The 16,669-nt window shown below is 40.5% G+C and overlaps 1 protein-coding gene across 1 annotated transcript in view; it reads right to left on the bottom strand.

Moving 5' to 3' along the window:
- Positions 1–930: 930 nt before the first annotated feature.
- LOC109928789 (ADP/ATP translocase 4) overlaps positions 931–16,669 on the bottom strand; it is a 39,084-nt gene continuing 23,345 nt past the window's right edge. Inside the window, exons 5-6 of the mRNA XM_020528715.2 lie at positions 10,329–10,454; positions 931–3,042 (exon numbers count right to left, since the gene is read on the bottom strand). Of these exons, the coding sequence (XP_020384304.1) occupies positions 2,851–3,042; positions 10,329–10,454 (318 nt within the window). The 3' untranslated portion in view covers positions 931–2,850. The remainder of the gene's footprint in view (positions 3,043–10,328; positions 10,455–16,669) is intronic.

Genomic DNA, 16,669 nt, shown 5'->3' with positions numbered 1-16,669 from the left:
CTGTGATCTTGGGCAATAAATCAGGCCACTGCAAGGTCAATTGTATGGTTCTGTTTGTTCTGGTTCAGACCAAGTGGGCAGCCATGATCAAAGCAGCATTAATCCAGCAAATTGAACAGTGCTGGCCAAGCAGCATCATTCTGCTCCTATGCTGCTGCTTGGCCTGCTGTGTTCATCCAGCCCTGCACCTTGTTGTCTCAGATTCTCCAGCATCTGCAATTCCTACTATCTCTAATTGAACAGTGCTGTTGATTTTATGGGGCTGGGGGTGATTAAAGAGTGGAATTACATTTTTGTGCAAGAAAGCAGTGCCATATTCCCTCAAATTCCAGCATAGTAACTCTTGAAAGAACCTAGGCAATTCATTTTTATTGCAGCCATTAAGAAGATAGCTCCCAAATTCTAAATCACAGAAACAGAAAATGGGTTGTGGCCTCTCTCTTCTCCAACACCATGCCTTGAGTTGGGGTCCAGTGACATCTGCCCCTGCCCTGCTTTTCTTTGTTTTGCCCGGAACGCTTCAAAGTGTCAAAGCCCCAGTCCTGAACATGAATCCAGCAGCAATGCCTCTGGTGCTGAGCTGAGGAATGCCTGAGCCTAACCCTCTCTCTCTGGCACCGTGGAATAACTTGGCTCTAACATCAGCCACCTCAAGACCTTCAACCTGCAATTTTGCAGTTTTCAGTCCCAAATCTATGACCTAGAATAACTTTGTTAATGAAACAGACTAGCGAGTACATAAAATTATGCAACTTTTACAAAGTAATTTAAAAACCACAGAATTTCATTTTCATATAATGCATTATATGCTGATCCATAAAACATAAACATTAATAATCATATATTGTATATTATGCTGCTATCTGGGAATGCATTAATTTATTGCTGTTTTAATGTGTTCCTAGTAGAATGTAGTTTCAGAATGTTGCATTAAGATTTTGAAAGTCCCATCAGCATCCTGATGGCATGCATAATTATTTGAAAATAAATAGATTAAAAAGATAAACGGGCAGAGCAGTAGGAAATATTGAAATCGGTGTTTTAGAGAAGTGTGTTCTGACAGACCGAGTGGCTTCTTTTATGCTAATTTTGTTTTTCCTCTACATTTTATCCTGCAGGTAGTTACCATACAAATAACCCAAAGTAATGTCCCTATTTCACTCTTCCTTATCTTGGAGCGGTTACGCTGAATTCAGTGTTCTCCTTGGTAAAAATCCAGCAATCAGCTAATTAAACACAGATTAAAGATCTCATTTGGGATTTTCTCAATGTATATGGTTCAATTTTGGACCACGCAGTTTTGATTTGGAAGAAACTATTTTGCTGGATTTATGGAATTATGGCCAGAATAACTAATAACAGCTTAAAAGATAACAGAAACAATACTGCTAACTTGTTGCATTCAGCATTAATATTGTTTCTGCGTTCAAACCAAAATGCACTTTGACATTTTTAAAAACAGTTGAATTCATTTAAATTATATGTTATCTGCTCTAGAGATAAAACCATTAGTATTTTACTCTCCAAACCTGTTTCCATTTGTGAGAATTTCATAATACCAGGCTGGGTTTTCTGAGGAGTGGCAACACTAGTCAGATTGCCACTCTGCTCCTACTTTTTTTAAAAAAAAATAAGATAAAGCTCCACATTTCTGGCAGGAGATTCTGTACACAATTCTTGCAGAAAGATAAACTATTCTGAAAATCCAACTGTGTCCTCATAGTGAAGGTAAAACATGACCCCTTTTCTATTAACAGTAACTGCTGTATTCTTTACTGCCACTTTAACAGCACCTGTGAAAGGATAAATATGTAAGGTATGTAAGTATGTTAGGTATAGAAGTATATTTAGGATAAGTCAGGGGCAGTGGTGGGAGTCCAGTGGGGAGGGAGGGATGGTGACAGGTGTTGGGCAGAGATGGTATGTTATATTCCAGGGTGAGAAGGGTTGTCAGGTACCTGAGTGGAAGGGGAATACTGGGTCTCTGCAGGGTGGAGAGTGGTGTTGCATTTAAGGGGGAAGGAGAGTGTGGGGTCAGGATGAGGAGGTAGTAAGGGAAGATGTAGTTTGGGTTTGTGTGTTAAGTTGGGGCATCAGTTTAATAGTTGACAGAGTTTCTAATTGTCTAATTTTTATGGGGTAACTATTACCTTACATGCAGCAGAACCCTCTGAATTCTGATTTAAATGCATGTTAAATAATATACTTTTGGAAGATTCAGGATGAAGAGGAACTGCCCAGCAGAAATCTTTAATTTCCTGTAAAATAAGCTGTGTTAGAGATTCTGCAGGGGCCCAACATGGAACTCACATTTATGCTGCAGAGACGACTATCTAACCTTTGGAAACTCCTGGCCACTTATCTGGTGGTCTAGATATTTAGGCATGTTCTACTGGAACCTGAAGAATCTCCTAAATATAGCAGTCAACGAAGCTAAGAACTGCATACAAGCAGAGAATGTTTTGATAGGCAAGGAAACATCAATTGGGACATACAAGAAAAGAATTAGTCACGTTTCCAGATTCTTTCCAATATACACCGTTTTTTTTTTAAATTAGAAGGGCAGAATGCCTGACCTATGAATTTTCATGACCAGTCAGGATTTTGTAATATAGTCATCTAGAGCAGCAAGTACATATCTCATTAACTCATAACATACAGCACTAGGAACTTTAACTGAATGGTCATATTTAAGGGTCAAGCGCTGAAATACCCCAATAATTAAATCAAAGAGCAAGTAAAAGACTAAATTTTTTTTTTCTAATTATAAAATACATTGCCTGAGGGAAAATCCATTCAAGCAAATGTATAACACTGAATTCACATACTTGAATTCTGAAGAAATTAACTTTAAATTATTTTCTCTTCCAGCAATATTAGCAATTTCTTAATTTCATCATAGAACACAAGCACTAAAGCACCACCAGTGCCACGTAAGATATTTGAAAACGCTCCTCTGAAGAAAGCACCTATTCCTTCATTCTTAAAGATCTTCATAAAACAGTCGATTGTTCCAGTGTACTGTCTCATCGCTTCACCGCTCTGTGGTTTACAACAAAAAAGAATTGAAATTCAAAGCATCTTCTCTAGTATCACAATCTACTTATACATAGTTATCTAGAGGACACATTTCACTGAAATCTTGTACAAATACTTCTAGTAGATGGTGTTGCATACAATGTCAAAAAATTTATATTGAGACTTTCAACATTTGCTACTTAACATTCGAGGGTGAATCATCCTTTGTGTAATCTAACTTAAGTTCCCATGAGATGAATGTGTCAAATGCCATTTTTCTGCTCAGTTAGGTGTAGTTTCTAAACTGCAAATAAGGATTAACCCAAATTTAAGAACATACATACTTCATAATAACATGCCTAAATTCATCCATCAAATGGTCTTTCAATATTTTTAATTGAAGTCTCTTCCAATAGTTCTTCACTTAGAATTGATCATTTTCCTCACAGCTATGAAATGAATTTAAATTATCTACATTTCCAGGCTGGATCAGTATTGCTCATTCAGTTCTAACGGCAAGATATTTTCCTTCTTGATTAGTTAGGGGATCAAGGACAGAAGGCAGGAGAATGGGGTTGAGAGACAAATCTTAACCACATAAGATTCTCTACTTCAAAAAAAACTTAGAAATAGAAGAACAGATTTCAAAAGCTTTGAAAGGTTACATTTATGCTAAATTTTACAAAAAAGATAGATTATGCATTTATGTGATTTAGAAAGCATTCGGAATATCTTAAATTGTGAATGGGAGTAAGAAAAGTGCTTTCTTCAATTAATATGCTGTAATTTCCAAATCATTGGCTAAATTTAGAGGCCAACTAAGTATCTACATTTAATAGTTGGAAAAGATCAAACAGTAACCTTATCTAGGCACAAACTATGTGTTTTCAAAAGGCCTTTCGGAGTTTCTTGGGACTACTTTTTGATTTTTTTGGGAGCTATGCAGACATGTAGTTAAAACATTTTCTGTACTTGTTGACATAAGCAGTATTTGGACTCACGCAGAAGCAGAATTAGAAGAATGTAGCAATACTGTCAATAATTATCAACCCTCTGTTGAAGTTAAAGCCACAACACACAAAGAAAGCATCAATACACTAGAGTCTTAAATTGGCACAAGACAAGACAACAGGAATAAGTTAACAAAAGTTATTTTTACGAGATAACTGATGCACATATTAATGTACCAGAAAAGCCAGAACAATAAGCACATACTCCACAGAGTGGCGAGGTCACAGCTAACGTGTTTCCACGGCATGTGCAAAAAGCTGCAAGATTTTAACTAGATAGCTGCTACTAATGTTTTCTGTAAAAAATGCAGCTGTGCGTGCATGCTGCCGCTCCAAAATTCTGCGCAGTGATCGGACATCGCTGCTACACACAGCTCGTGTGGCTGGTTAAAAAAAATTTAGAGGGACACTGGTTACAACCCTTTTTACTGCATCTCAGATGTCAATCTCAAATTTAAATTTAACAATTGACCTAGGACTGAATGTTATAGCAGCCTAAATGACATGAGCAAAAGAAAGAAATGTAAGAAAATTGAGTGAAAAGTCAGGGAGGTTTATCTCAACATCTGGAACAACTCAATGCCGCTCTTAACTAAGTTCCAGGTGTTGTGACAAGATTCAAGCTAGGTTGTGGCAAGTTGCCTACGAAGGGAGATTATTGTTCATTCAGTTTTAATGGCAAAATATTTTCTTTCTAGATTAGTTAGGGGATCAAGGCTAATGGGGAGAAGACAGGAGAATGGGCAGACACAATAGGCTGAATGGGCTAATTCTGCTCCTATATCTTATGGTCTTTATCACACAGGATTCTCTACTTGTCTTCAAAGAACTTGAATTCTCCGATTTCAATGGATAATTTGAGGATTCCAGATGTGGGGGAATTGCCCAGTGGCATCATTTTTTCTCGTACAATTAGCTACGTCAGGGACTCTGTAGGGTCCCAAGACACAACTCCCGTCTACGCTGCAGAGATGACTATCTAGTCTTTAGAAACTCTTGGCCACTATATTGATGGCCTGCCATATTTAGGGGAGTTCCACTGGAACCGGAAGAATCTCCTAAATATAACACAGTCAGTCAATGAAGCTAAGAACTACATACAAATAGAAACCAAGTAGACTACACCTCCTCTAACTCACCTTCCTGCAAGGCGGTGATCCGGTACTCCCAATTCCTCCGTCTCCACTGCATCTGCTCCCAAGATGAGGCGTTCCACTTCTGAACATCCCAGATGTCCTTGTATTTCAAGGACTGCAACATCCCCCCCTTCAGTGGTCAAAAAGGCTATCAACTACATCTCTTGCGTTTCTTGCACTTCTGCCCTCACCCCCCCCCTCCACAAAAAAAAAAAAAAAAAGACAGAATCCCCCTTGTCCTCACATCACCCCACTAACCTCTGGATTCAACGTATCATTCTCCACCACCTGCAATCTGACCCCACAACCAAGGATATATTTCCCTCCCCACCCTCATCTGCCTTCCATAGGGACCGCTCTCTCTCTACGACTGCCTCGTCCGCTCCACACTCCCCACTAGCCCCACCATCCCCGGCACCTTTCCCTGCAACCGCAGGAAGTGCTACACCTGCCCCTACACCTCCATCCAAGGACCCAAAAAAACCTTTCACAGGCAAATGTTCACCTGCACATCAGCTAATGTGGTCTACTGCATCTGTTGCTCCCGATGTGGCCTCCTCTACATCGGTGAGACCAAGCGGAGGCTCAGAGACCACTTTGTACAGCGCCTGCACTCTGTTTGCGACAAATGACAACACCTTCCAGTCACGAACCACTTCAACACTCCCTCCCACTCCCTGGATGACAAGTCCATCCTGGGCCTCCTCCAGTGTCACAACAATGCCACCCGGAAACTAGAGGAGTAGCACCTCATATTCCGCCTTGGGAGCCTAAAACCCAATGGTCTCAATGTGGACTTTACTAGTTTCAAAATCTCCCACGGCCAACCCCGCCTCCTCAACCAGTCCGTGTTCTCTCATACCTATCACCCTCTCATCCCTGCCTCCTTGACCCAACACAACCTGTCTTCTCTCTCAACTATCCGCTCCTCCCACCTCACTGACCAACCCCCACCACTGCCTACCTGCACTCACCTATCACCATACCACCTACCTTCCCCAGCCCCACCCCTCCTCTATTTATCTCAGATCTCCCTTCCCTATCTCCCATTTCTGAAGGGTCCCGACCCGAAACGTCAGCTTTCCTGCTCCTCTGATGCTGCCTGGCCTGCTGGGTTCCTCCAGCTCCACACTATGTTATATCTTACACAAGTAGAGAATGCTTTGATAGACAAGGGAACAGCAACTGGACATACAATAAAAAAAATTACTAACTTTTCCAGACTCTTTCCAATATACACCATTTTTTAGTTAGAAGGGCAGAATGCCTGACCTATGAGTTCTTGTTAATGACCTTATTAACTGAACATCTTGCCTCATTAATATGAAGCTTTCTATCCTACCATTCACTGCAAGCAAACTAGACACCTAGAATTCTCAACATCGAAGTTAGAGGCACATCTCTGTACAGGATGCATATCTGGGCTATTTGCTTCCTCTTAGTGCTTAAAGAATGACTATCTGGATGTTCACAGCATCCTTGCCTTGCCCAGCCTTTTGGCAACTTGCCCCTCAGCCAGAGATACAAGGCTCATAGTACTGCTGTATTGTCTTGCTATTTAGTATATACAAGAGCAGGAAATTTATCATGGTTTTCAACAGTCCGTATCCAAGTCAAGGGAAATTGCCTTCGGTCAGGGTCCCAGCATAGTAAGTCAAAGAAATCATCTAACTCAGTCCTGGAGCTTGGACACTCATCTGGCAACTCAGGGCTGTTGGTGAGAGGATGGGGATGAGGAGTTGAATGTTCAGCTTCCCACCACAGATTCTGACTCTTTATGCCCTACTGTGGGCCATTATCCTCCTGGAATGAGGTGGGGTTGGGTATTAATGAAAGTCAACAACATAACTGTTACTTTTGGTACCAATGGCGAGATGTCCCAAGCAAGTGAACAGGCAATGCAGAACACATTCAGGGTTCATGGTATCAAGGATTCGTGAGTGACAGTGAGTGATGGAAGATGTTGCATGCAGTAGAGAGAGTGATAAGAGCATGAGCCTTGGTGGGAGCAGAAAGAGAGAAAGAAAGAAAGAAAGAGAGAGAGTGTTATCAAAGAAACAATGGCATTTATGCTGATGTAATGGTGAAAGAGACTGACTTTTTCCTTCATTGCCAGGTGTGGTGGTCTCTGTGAAAATTGACAGCTGTGCACTATCCTGTCCACAAGGACCTCCAGGTCCCTACCCACAAAGTGAGATGGCAATTTCCCTCATCTACCATATGTGGGGTGAATCTCGAACTGTGCAGGGCAGCTCTGGACTAACAGTGTTTGTCCTAGTGGACAATGGCTTTTTAGAGCACTGATGCCAGAGATGCTGGTCCATTTCTGGGATATCCCAGCAGAGGCAAATTGTTCCAGGTATCAGAGTGGTAAAACGGGGCTAGAATTGGACAGGAGGGACACCATAATGTCAGGGGTAGTTAAGTTGAATTTAGTAAGATGCAGTGAGAAAACCCTTGAGGCCTCATGAAGAAAAACCCCTTAAGAAGCTCAACAAAACTGACACTTAGCCAAAAGCATTCACTAGCTTTTCCTCATATAGTAGATACTGAATTTATGCAACCTTAAGCTAGGAGATTCCACATTTATTTGCAAGTAATTAATTACCCCAGTGATTTCAAATTTTCCTGGCTTCTGGTTATCTGCTCCTTTATTGATAGATTTAAAACTGTGGAATTCATTGACAGACAGCAGAGAGAGCAGAATCCTCGCGTATATTTAAGGCAGACAGACTCCTTATCATTAGGGGAATTGATGGTTACGGCAAAAATGTAGTTAAGTGGATGTGAGGAATGTTGGATCAGCCATGATCCCACTGAATGGCAGAGGAGACTCAAGGGGTCAAATGGCCCACTTCTGTTGCTATTTCTTATAGTCTTAACATCTTGTAATGCTTCTCCCCAATACCCTTGATCCTTCCCTCATTATCACTGACCCCACTGTACAATGATTCCTTGTTATACATGGACTCGCTACTCACCAACTCATACTTGCAAGCTCAGCTGCAGACCCAATTTTTATTTTCCTAATTTACAAGGCCTGACAGATCACTATTCCTTTGAGGTTGTTTGGGGATTCCAATTATAGCGCTATCCACATTTTTGTTACACACAGGAGGCCTGCGCCTTTTGACCTACAGATAACAAAGATTTGATGTAATGTACATGGACATTCCTGCTCTCCCTATGGGTCCCTAAATGAATCCCCTCCAGAACCCTCCCATTCTAGAGGCAGGTGCACCCTAATTTTCTACCCCTCCCCCACAATAAGACCACCTAATACTTGCTGTTTGCCAAACAATTACTACCACCTGCCATATCCAGCTCTGCCCTCTTATTGTGACTATACTGTCTACTTTCCAGCATCTTCAATTCTAAGGATCCATCTCTCAACATCACTGACCACTTCACCTTTGGACTGAACTCTTAAGTGATGCACACTGTCTTGTCATACTCTACACTACAAGCATGTGGATACCATGTTTACCTTCCCATCCTTCCCCAGACAGGATGACCTCCTTCTCTAGACATCGTCTCACCCTTCCCTTGACCATGGGCTTCCTTCCTTGGACACCCCTTCTGTGGTGCCTCTTTCCCTTGCCCAGCCTCCAATGCATTCCTTCTCAGGCATCTTCCCTCACTTGCTCAGTCTCTACACAGCTTGGACTACCTGCATCCCATCTCAATCACCCCTGTTAACGTTGCCCCATTCATGGGTCTCTGGCGCCTCCTGGTCTGATTTCCGCCCTAGCGCTATTATAAGTTTCCAGATGGCACTTACACAGTTCTTACATCAGTCCAGGACATCAAGTGCCATTGCTGAGGACCCATCAGATAGACAATCCACAAGGAAATGCTCTGCAAGTTATACAGCAGGTTATGCAGCAGCTATTGGGGCCTTTTCATTTCCCAAACTCAAAAGTCAGAACGGATCTGGATTCAAAGAGCGGCTAAGTCATGGCTCATGTAGACCTGGTGAGGGTGGTAGAAAGTAAAATGCCAGATTTTTACTCTCCAAAAAGTCAGAATTCTACCAAATAGCAGAAATTTTTCATCCCTGATTGAAAGGACTTCATGATGGGTTGAAGGCAGTGTTAGAACTACCTATTCTTGCAACTGAGTTGGTAAAGGCAGGAATGCTGCATGCAAGCTGGCTGCCTTAGCCTTATCATATGTTGGTGAAAACTGAGAAATGGGAATAGCATGGCTCTTGAGCCAGGCCAACTTGTGAAAATCCTGGCTGTGGTTTTTTTTTTTTTAAAAAAAAAAGAAAAAAAAAGTGTCAGATGGCCTTTTATTACCTGAATTTTCTCTTAGAGGCAGTCAATTGTTGTTTTACCCAGTGATTTAATGAAACCAGACTGGGATAGTATTACGAAACCATCACCAAGCCTGACAGGAAAATCCCTAAATTGAGACAATTCTACTTCCATTTTCACAGCTGTCCACTGAACAGTTATGTAAGCTGAAGGAAGTCTCCCAATAATTCGGGGCAAGAATATATTTTTCCTGTTGCTGGCTTCTCTATCCAGTATGTCCTTCCATATGGCTAACTTTTTGCCAGTGAATACAGCACTGGCTAAAGCAGGATCTTTATCAGCACTTAGTCCATATTTGCCTGTAATACAAGTGTACCTTAATATTTTCATTATCATCTCAGTTATGTCTTACAAGTACTACTATTGTCTAAAATGAAAATCTACATGTATAATGCAATACTTGGAAAGAAGTGAATCCATGCTGTGGAATCTTACAGCTTACTGTTCGAGCATCTATGTCCAAAACATTCACACAGTCAACAAATGCAAAAATTTTGGATTCATCTCTATGTTAACTATATTACTGCATTTTAGTTTTTGGTTAAGGATGCCAAGAACAGTAGCTAAATCTGTCCGAGTAATTTGTCTGTGACAGCAGAAAAACAACAAAAGTCTGACTCCAAATTATATTACAATACAGTTGAGTGAACCAAGTCTGTCCAAACACACACGAGTATTTCTAGAAAAACTATATCCTCACCACATTCCAGTTAGAGACGGAAACTGAATGTTACCACCTACTTATTCATTAATTCAAACTAAAAGAAAAGATACAGTCCTAGCATTTTGAAGGAAACTTCCACTCAAAATTTGTACTAGAATAAACTTCAAATTACTCTACAAACCTGCATCATCATTCGTCTTCTTACAGTATCAAAAGGGTAAGACAGTATCCCAGAAAACGAGGTCACACCTTGAGCAATGAGAAATGACACGTAGACTGGAGTATTCTTCTGGTCTGGTAGCACACCCTGTGGAAGGCAGAAAAACACTTTAGCAAGCATTATTAAAAATAACTTTTTTTTTCACTGAGACCAAAATGCTGTTCTGTGAAATCAGAATGAAAATTGGATGGGCTCTAAGAAAAGGGGACGAACCACTCCCCTGGGCTGTCACCAATACAGAAATGACGTAAAATGAGAATAAATGTTAAATAGTGACATCTTGATACAATTTTACTCTAAAACCACTAGGAATAACCACTTTGTTCAGCAGCTTTGTAGCAATAAATGCCAGTCAAGCAAACTTTTGGCTGTACTCACCTCTGTTATGGCTGTAAGCTGAAAGGCATGTACAAATAAGTCTCTTTATCATCTCAAAATTAATTCAAATTTGATCACTGGATTTAGCTGCCTAATAAAATTAATAAGGCTGCACGCAGCTCCTTAATAACCAGTGAAACACAATTAGAATTAGGGATAACAACCACAACATTCAAATACTGGATATTGATAAAGTGCTGCCATGCGTGGCAAAATATCATGATCAAAACGTCTACTGCTGTACCAATACTCCTTTGTTCCTTCCAATGTAGTGGGAAGACGGCACAGACATTCATATTTCCATTTAATCGGAATTTTACATTTTCAAATTTTAATTTAACAACATTGCTGTTCTGAATTTAAAGTGGGCTTCACCAGCAATTCCAAATAAAAAAAATCATATATAGCTTGAAATTAGAACGTGTCTTTCAAACTCAAAAAAGATGAACATTTCAGTTTGGTAAATGCACTTAAAGTCGTGAATGACTACTATTGAAGAAATGTGATCAGTTTATTTAGATATGGGTTAAATTTCAATCGTATTATAAAACCAAATAGGGACCACAGATGTGCAAAGGCAGGCTAGGAACGCAGGAGTTGCACTATCAGCAAGGCAGATGCAGCCGTGTGAAATTTAGACAATACCTGAAAATATTTGGACAACAGAAAAAGCATAATACTGTACATCTGGTGTAATGTTTTGTATAAAGCCTGGTATCTGTAAATGCAGTGATTAGATTTCAGTGGGTCTTGTTGACTACAAAAGATCCTTGACTGGGATTGTTGACCTGAGCTGATCAGGAAAGCCCTGGCTGACCAATATAAACAGGAGATTTAGAATCAGTTCAGGGGACTGACTCCAAGCTGGCTGGCTACAGCCAGTGGTACTGCTGTATTGGTAAAGTGAATGGATGATTTAGTAACAGGATCTGGCCTTTGTGCCACCGCTTTAGTGATGGTTCCTAGACTGAACGTTTGTGTGTGGACCAGGCCTTCATGGATGTACTGTGCCTTGAGTGTGTGGTGCCTTCATGGGTGTACTGGGCTTTCGCATGTGTTGGACCGTGTCTTCATGTCTGGGTATGCTTTTGTGCACATATCATGTCTGTGTGTATCCCCGTTGTGTGCAGAAGGCTGACTGATAGCTCTGGGGACTGTGGTTGTCTGTAAAGTTTTGTATTACTATTTGAACCAAATTGAGTTTCTGTATGATAATTCATATCAACGTTTCTGCTTTTTGAGTTGCCTGATGTACAGTGACCTTGCCATGTGTTGTGTTTGAGACACTCTTCTCATGTGGGCTTGAATCTACTGTTTGAACTGAGATTTTTTTGTCGGATGCTCCTTGTTAATGTGATTTGTTTTTGATGTATGTGAATTTTGAATGAGAATATAAACAAGAGATTTAGAATCTCTTCAGTTCAGGTGACTGACTTTGAGCTGGCTGGCCACTGCCAGTGTACAGTGCACAACTAAATAAATGGTGACTTGGTGACAGGTTACTGGCCTCTGTGCAGTTATTTCACTAGCAACCAGAATTTGTTTTACATTTCAGTGGTAAGAATGGCTCTTCTTGAGTATGCATCAAAATAAACAAAACAAATCATTTAACCTGACTTCCCGAGTCTCTAATCAACAAGTTGTACTAACATCTGGCGTAGTCAGGTTATTTGTGTCACAATCTTGGCATCAGACTACACAGCGCTTTACCGGACAGATGTGGACAGGATCCAAAAGGAGGACTCAAGACAGGATGCACCAGATGGGGAGGCAGGATATTGAGAAGACAGTCAGAATGCTGTGCAGAGAGGTCAGATGACTCAGGAGCTGCTAGCAGAACAGGTAGACCAAAGCCACACGATCAAAAAACAAAGCTCAGGCAAGATAATGGTAATATCTTGAAACAAGACATAGTCGAGAAAGAAAAAGGCAGGCAAAATTTAAATTAAACATGTAGGCTGAAGCCACGCTGGTTGAGAATTAATGTTTAAGACACCTCCCTTTGTTACAGGAGCAGGACTGTCTTGTTGAAATTGTACAACACCTTGGTGAGACCATATCTGGAATATTTTGTGTAGTTTTGATTTCCTTATTTGAGAAAGAATGTTCTGGCTATGAAGTGAATGCAATAACAGTTTACCAGACTATTACTGGGATGGTAGAAGCGACATATTAACAGAGACTGAGTTTTTAGAACTATATTCATTAGAGTTCAGAAGAATGAGCAAAGATCTCTCAGAAATTCACAAAATTCTAACAGGACCAGACAAAGTAAGTTTCATTTGACATTCCTCCCCCCACCCCATCCTTCTCAACTTCAAGTATACAACTAGAGTCCTCAAATGCTCCTTTCCCATTTAGAAAATAATCTAAGACTCTATTCTTCCTACTAAACTGCATAAGCTCACACTTTCCCACCATTGTATTCCAACTGCCACTTCTCTGCCCATTCCCCTACCTGGTACAAGTCTTCTGCAAATGCCTCACCACCTCATCACTACCCATCTCTCCAATTATCTTTGTGTCTTCTACAAACTTAGCATCAATACCCTCAGTTCCTTGTCCAAATTGTTAATATATGATATGAACAGTTGTCCCAACCACCAACACTGTGGAACTCTACCAGTCAGTCATCAGCTGCCATCTTGAAATAGACCCCTTTATCCTCACTCTCTGCTTCTGCCAGTTAGCCAATCCACTACGCAGGCCAGTATCTTGACCCTAACATCATGGGCTCTTATGTTATTCAGCAGCCTCTTGTGAGGCACCTTGTCAAAGGCCTTCTGGAAATCCAAATCAATCATGTCCACTAGCTCTCCTTTGACTATCTTGTTTGTTACCTCAAAAGAATTTAAAAGATTTTTCCCTTGATGAAGCTATGCTAACTCAGCCCTATTTTACCATGCATTTCCAAGTACTCCACAATCTCATCCTTAATAATGGACTCTAAAATTCTACCAAAGACCAAGGTCGGACTAACCAACCTAAAATTTCCTGTCTTCTGCCTCCATCCCTTAAATGGTGTGTTACATTAGCCATTTCTAGTCCTCTAGGACCCTCCCTGACTCCAGCGATTCCCGAAAGCTTACCACCAATGACTCCACAATCTTCTCAGTTATCTCCTTCAGGACCCTGGGACGTAGAACAAAGTTCCAGGTGGCAGTGTCCACGTTGGTACCAACAACATCAGCAAGACTAGACAAAAAGTCCATTTTGGGAATATCAAGAATTAGGAACAAAATTAAAAGAACAGGACCTCAAGGTTATAATCTCTGTAATACTACCTGAGCCACGTGTAAATTAGCATAAAGATGATAAAATTAGGGAAGTAAATACATGGCTAAAGGAATGACAGAAAGAGGGGTTCCATTTTGTGCAGCAGTAGCATCAGTATTGGGATAAGCTCCACCTGAACTGATCTGGGACCAGTGTCCTAGCAGAAGGTGGTCAGAAGTACTTTAAACCAGTAAACAGGGGGAGGGGAAAGTCAACAGAGGAGTTTCAAAATCAAGTAGCATTACACAATGTCAAGATAACTAGGGATGGACAACAAATACTGGTCAGCCAGTGATGCCCATGTCCCATGAGGGAATGAAAAAAAACAAATAGACAGGAATCCTACTTCAGGCACAGCAGATGACGACAAAGCTATGAGAAGATTATTGATGAAACCAGAAGACAGAAATAACAAACAGATGAATAAAACATCAATGTTGATTGATAGTGTATGGGCCAGATAAGAGTTCTATATACGAATGCACAGAGCTTAAGTTATAAACTAAACAAGCTGAAGGCAAAAATTCAAATCTGATATTATGAAATAGTAGCCATTACTGAGACATGGCTGCAGAATGGTCAGGATTGGGAACTAAATATACCAGATCAGGTTTACAGGACAGAGAGGGAAAATGGCAGAGGAAGTGAAGAAGCCTTACTAATTAGAAACAAAATTACTTCAATGGTAACGGAGGATATAATGAAGGGAAAACATTCAGTGGAGATCATATGGATGGAACTGAGGAACAATAAAGAATTTAAAGCTGTATTAGGGTGTTGTGTACAGACTCCTTGGTAGCAGCTCTGAAGTACTAGATTGTATAAATGCAGAAATATAAGTGCAGCAAAACCAGAGTCATATTAAATCGAGGATTTTAACTTTAACATAGATTGGGAGAGGTGGACAAGCACCTAACAGCAATGTATTTTGCATTGTGTCCAGGAAATTGCTTGCTTTGGCAAAACATATTAAAATTGGAACAATACAGAAAAATTAGCTTCCTACAGTAATATGTCCTGGAAGCAAAGGGATTCATGACAGGTAGGTTATGCCTTATTGAATTTTTTGAAGATGTGACTACGGTAGTGGACTGGGGAATGTCTATGGATGTTATTGACAGAGACTTCCATAAGGCATGTAATAAAGTTCCACATAAAAGACTGTCAAAGGTACAACTCCACAGAAAATTACTGACATGGCTGACAAATTGTTTGAGTGGCAGGTGACAGAAACTATGATTAAATCGACAGGCACTGAGGCACTTAATTGGCAGAATGTGATCAGTGGGGTCCCACAAGGATCTGTAGAAAGTCAGATATCCAAATATGCTGAGGACACAAACTTAGGTGGCACTGTAGACAGTGGAGATCACAGCACAAAATCGCAAAGGGATATTGAAAGACTAAGTGAATGGGCAAAATTGTGGCAAAAAAGGTGTTCAGTAAGCAAATCCGAGGTTATCCACTTTGGACTGACAAAAGATAGATCAGAGCACTTTCTAGATGATATGAAATTAAATCCAATGAATGTTCAAAGAGACTGGAGGGTTCAGGTGCATAGATCTGTAAACTGTTACAAACAGGTGCAGAAAATAACCAAGAAAATAATTGAATGCTTGCCTTTATATTGAGGGGACTGGAGTACAAGGATGCAAGTTATGCTGCAGTTATACAAAATCCTGGTTAGATGCCACTGGAGTACTGTGAGCAGATCTAGGAGCACACCTCAGGAAGACTATATTGGCTTTGGAGGAGTACAATTTAGCTTTACAAGAATGATACCTGGACTTCAGGGGTTAAGTTGAGAGGAAATGTTTTCTCTAGAATTTAGAAAGTTGAGAGGTGATCTGATCAAAGTCTTCAAAAAGATATTAACAGGAAAATGCAAAGTCGATAAAAATAAACTACTTCCACGAGTTGGGGATTTTAGAACCGGGGTTGGGGGATGTGGGGGGAAAAGTGCAGCTAGACCGTTCAGGACAGATGTTAGGAAGCAGTTCTACACACAAAAGAAAAAAAGGTGGTAAAAGTTTGGAACTGTCTACCACGAATACCAGTGGATGCTGGATCAGTTGTTAGTTTTAAATCTGAAACAGAGGAATTTTTCTTAAGCAAAGTATTTAAGGGATATGGGCCAAAGGCAAATATTTGGAGTCAGGTCACAGATCAGCCATGATCAACTGAATGGCTCAAGGGGCTGAATGGACTACTGCTGTTCCCATAAACTTAAACAGCAGGCATTAAGTTGTGCAAAAACAGGTGGCTGGTCAGAAAATTGAACAAAATATTAAAAAAATTAGAAGGACCAAAAATTAATATGGAGGGAAAAATTAAGTGTGTGCACACAGCTAGCCTGAAATAGAGAGCGGGCCGGTGAGGCAGCAGCAGATGACGGCCTCGCGATTGGAGCAGCACCTGCAACATTGTGAAAATGGGACTTGGGACTCTAAGATCTGGATTTTTGTTTTTCTTGCTTACCTTTTGGCTCTGTTAAATCTTTTAATTCTGTTTTTTGTAACCAAGTGGGTGCCAGTGAATGGCGGCTTTGTGCACTTTGCTGTACTTATTTATTCCTACACTTAGTACGTGACAAATAAATTTAAAATCTAAAACAGTGGTAAGAATGTCTATTTAGAAAGAATTAACAA

The sequence above is a fragment of the Rhincodon typus genome, chromosome 1, assembly GCF_021869965.1.
Source record: "Rhincodon typus isolate 14 chromosome 1, sRhiTyp1.1, whole genome shotgun sequence".
NCBI lineage: Eukaryota > Metazoa > Chordata > Chondrichthyes > Orectolobiformes > Rhincodontidae > Rhincodon > Rhincodon typus.
This window is presented reverse-complemented; position numbering and strand designations above follow the sequence as displayed.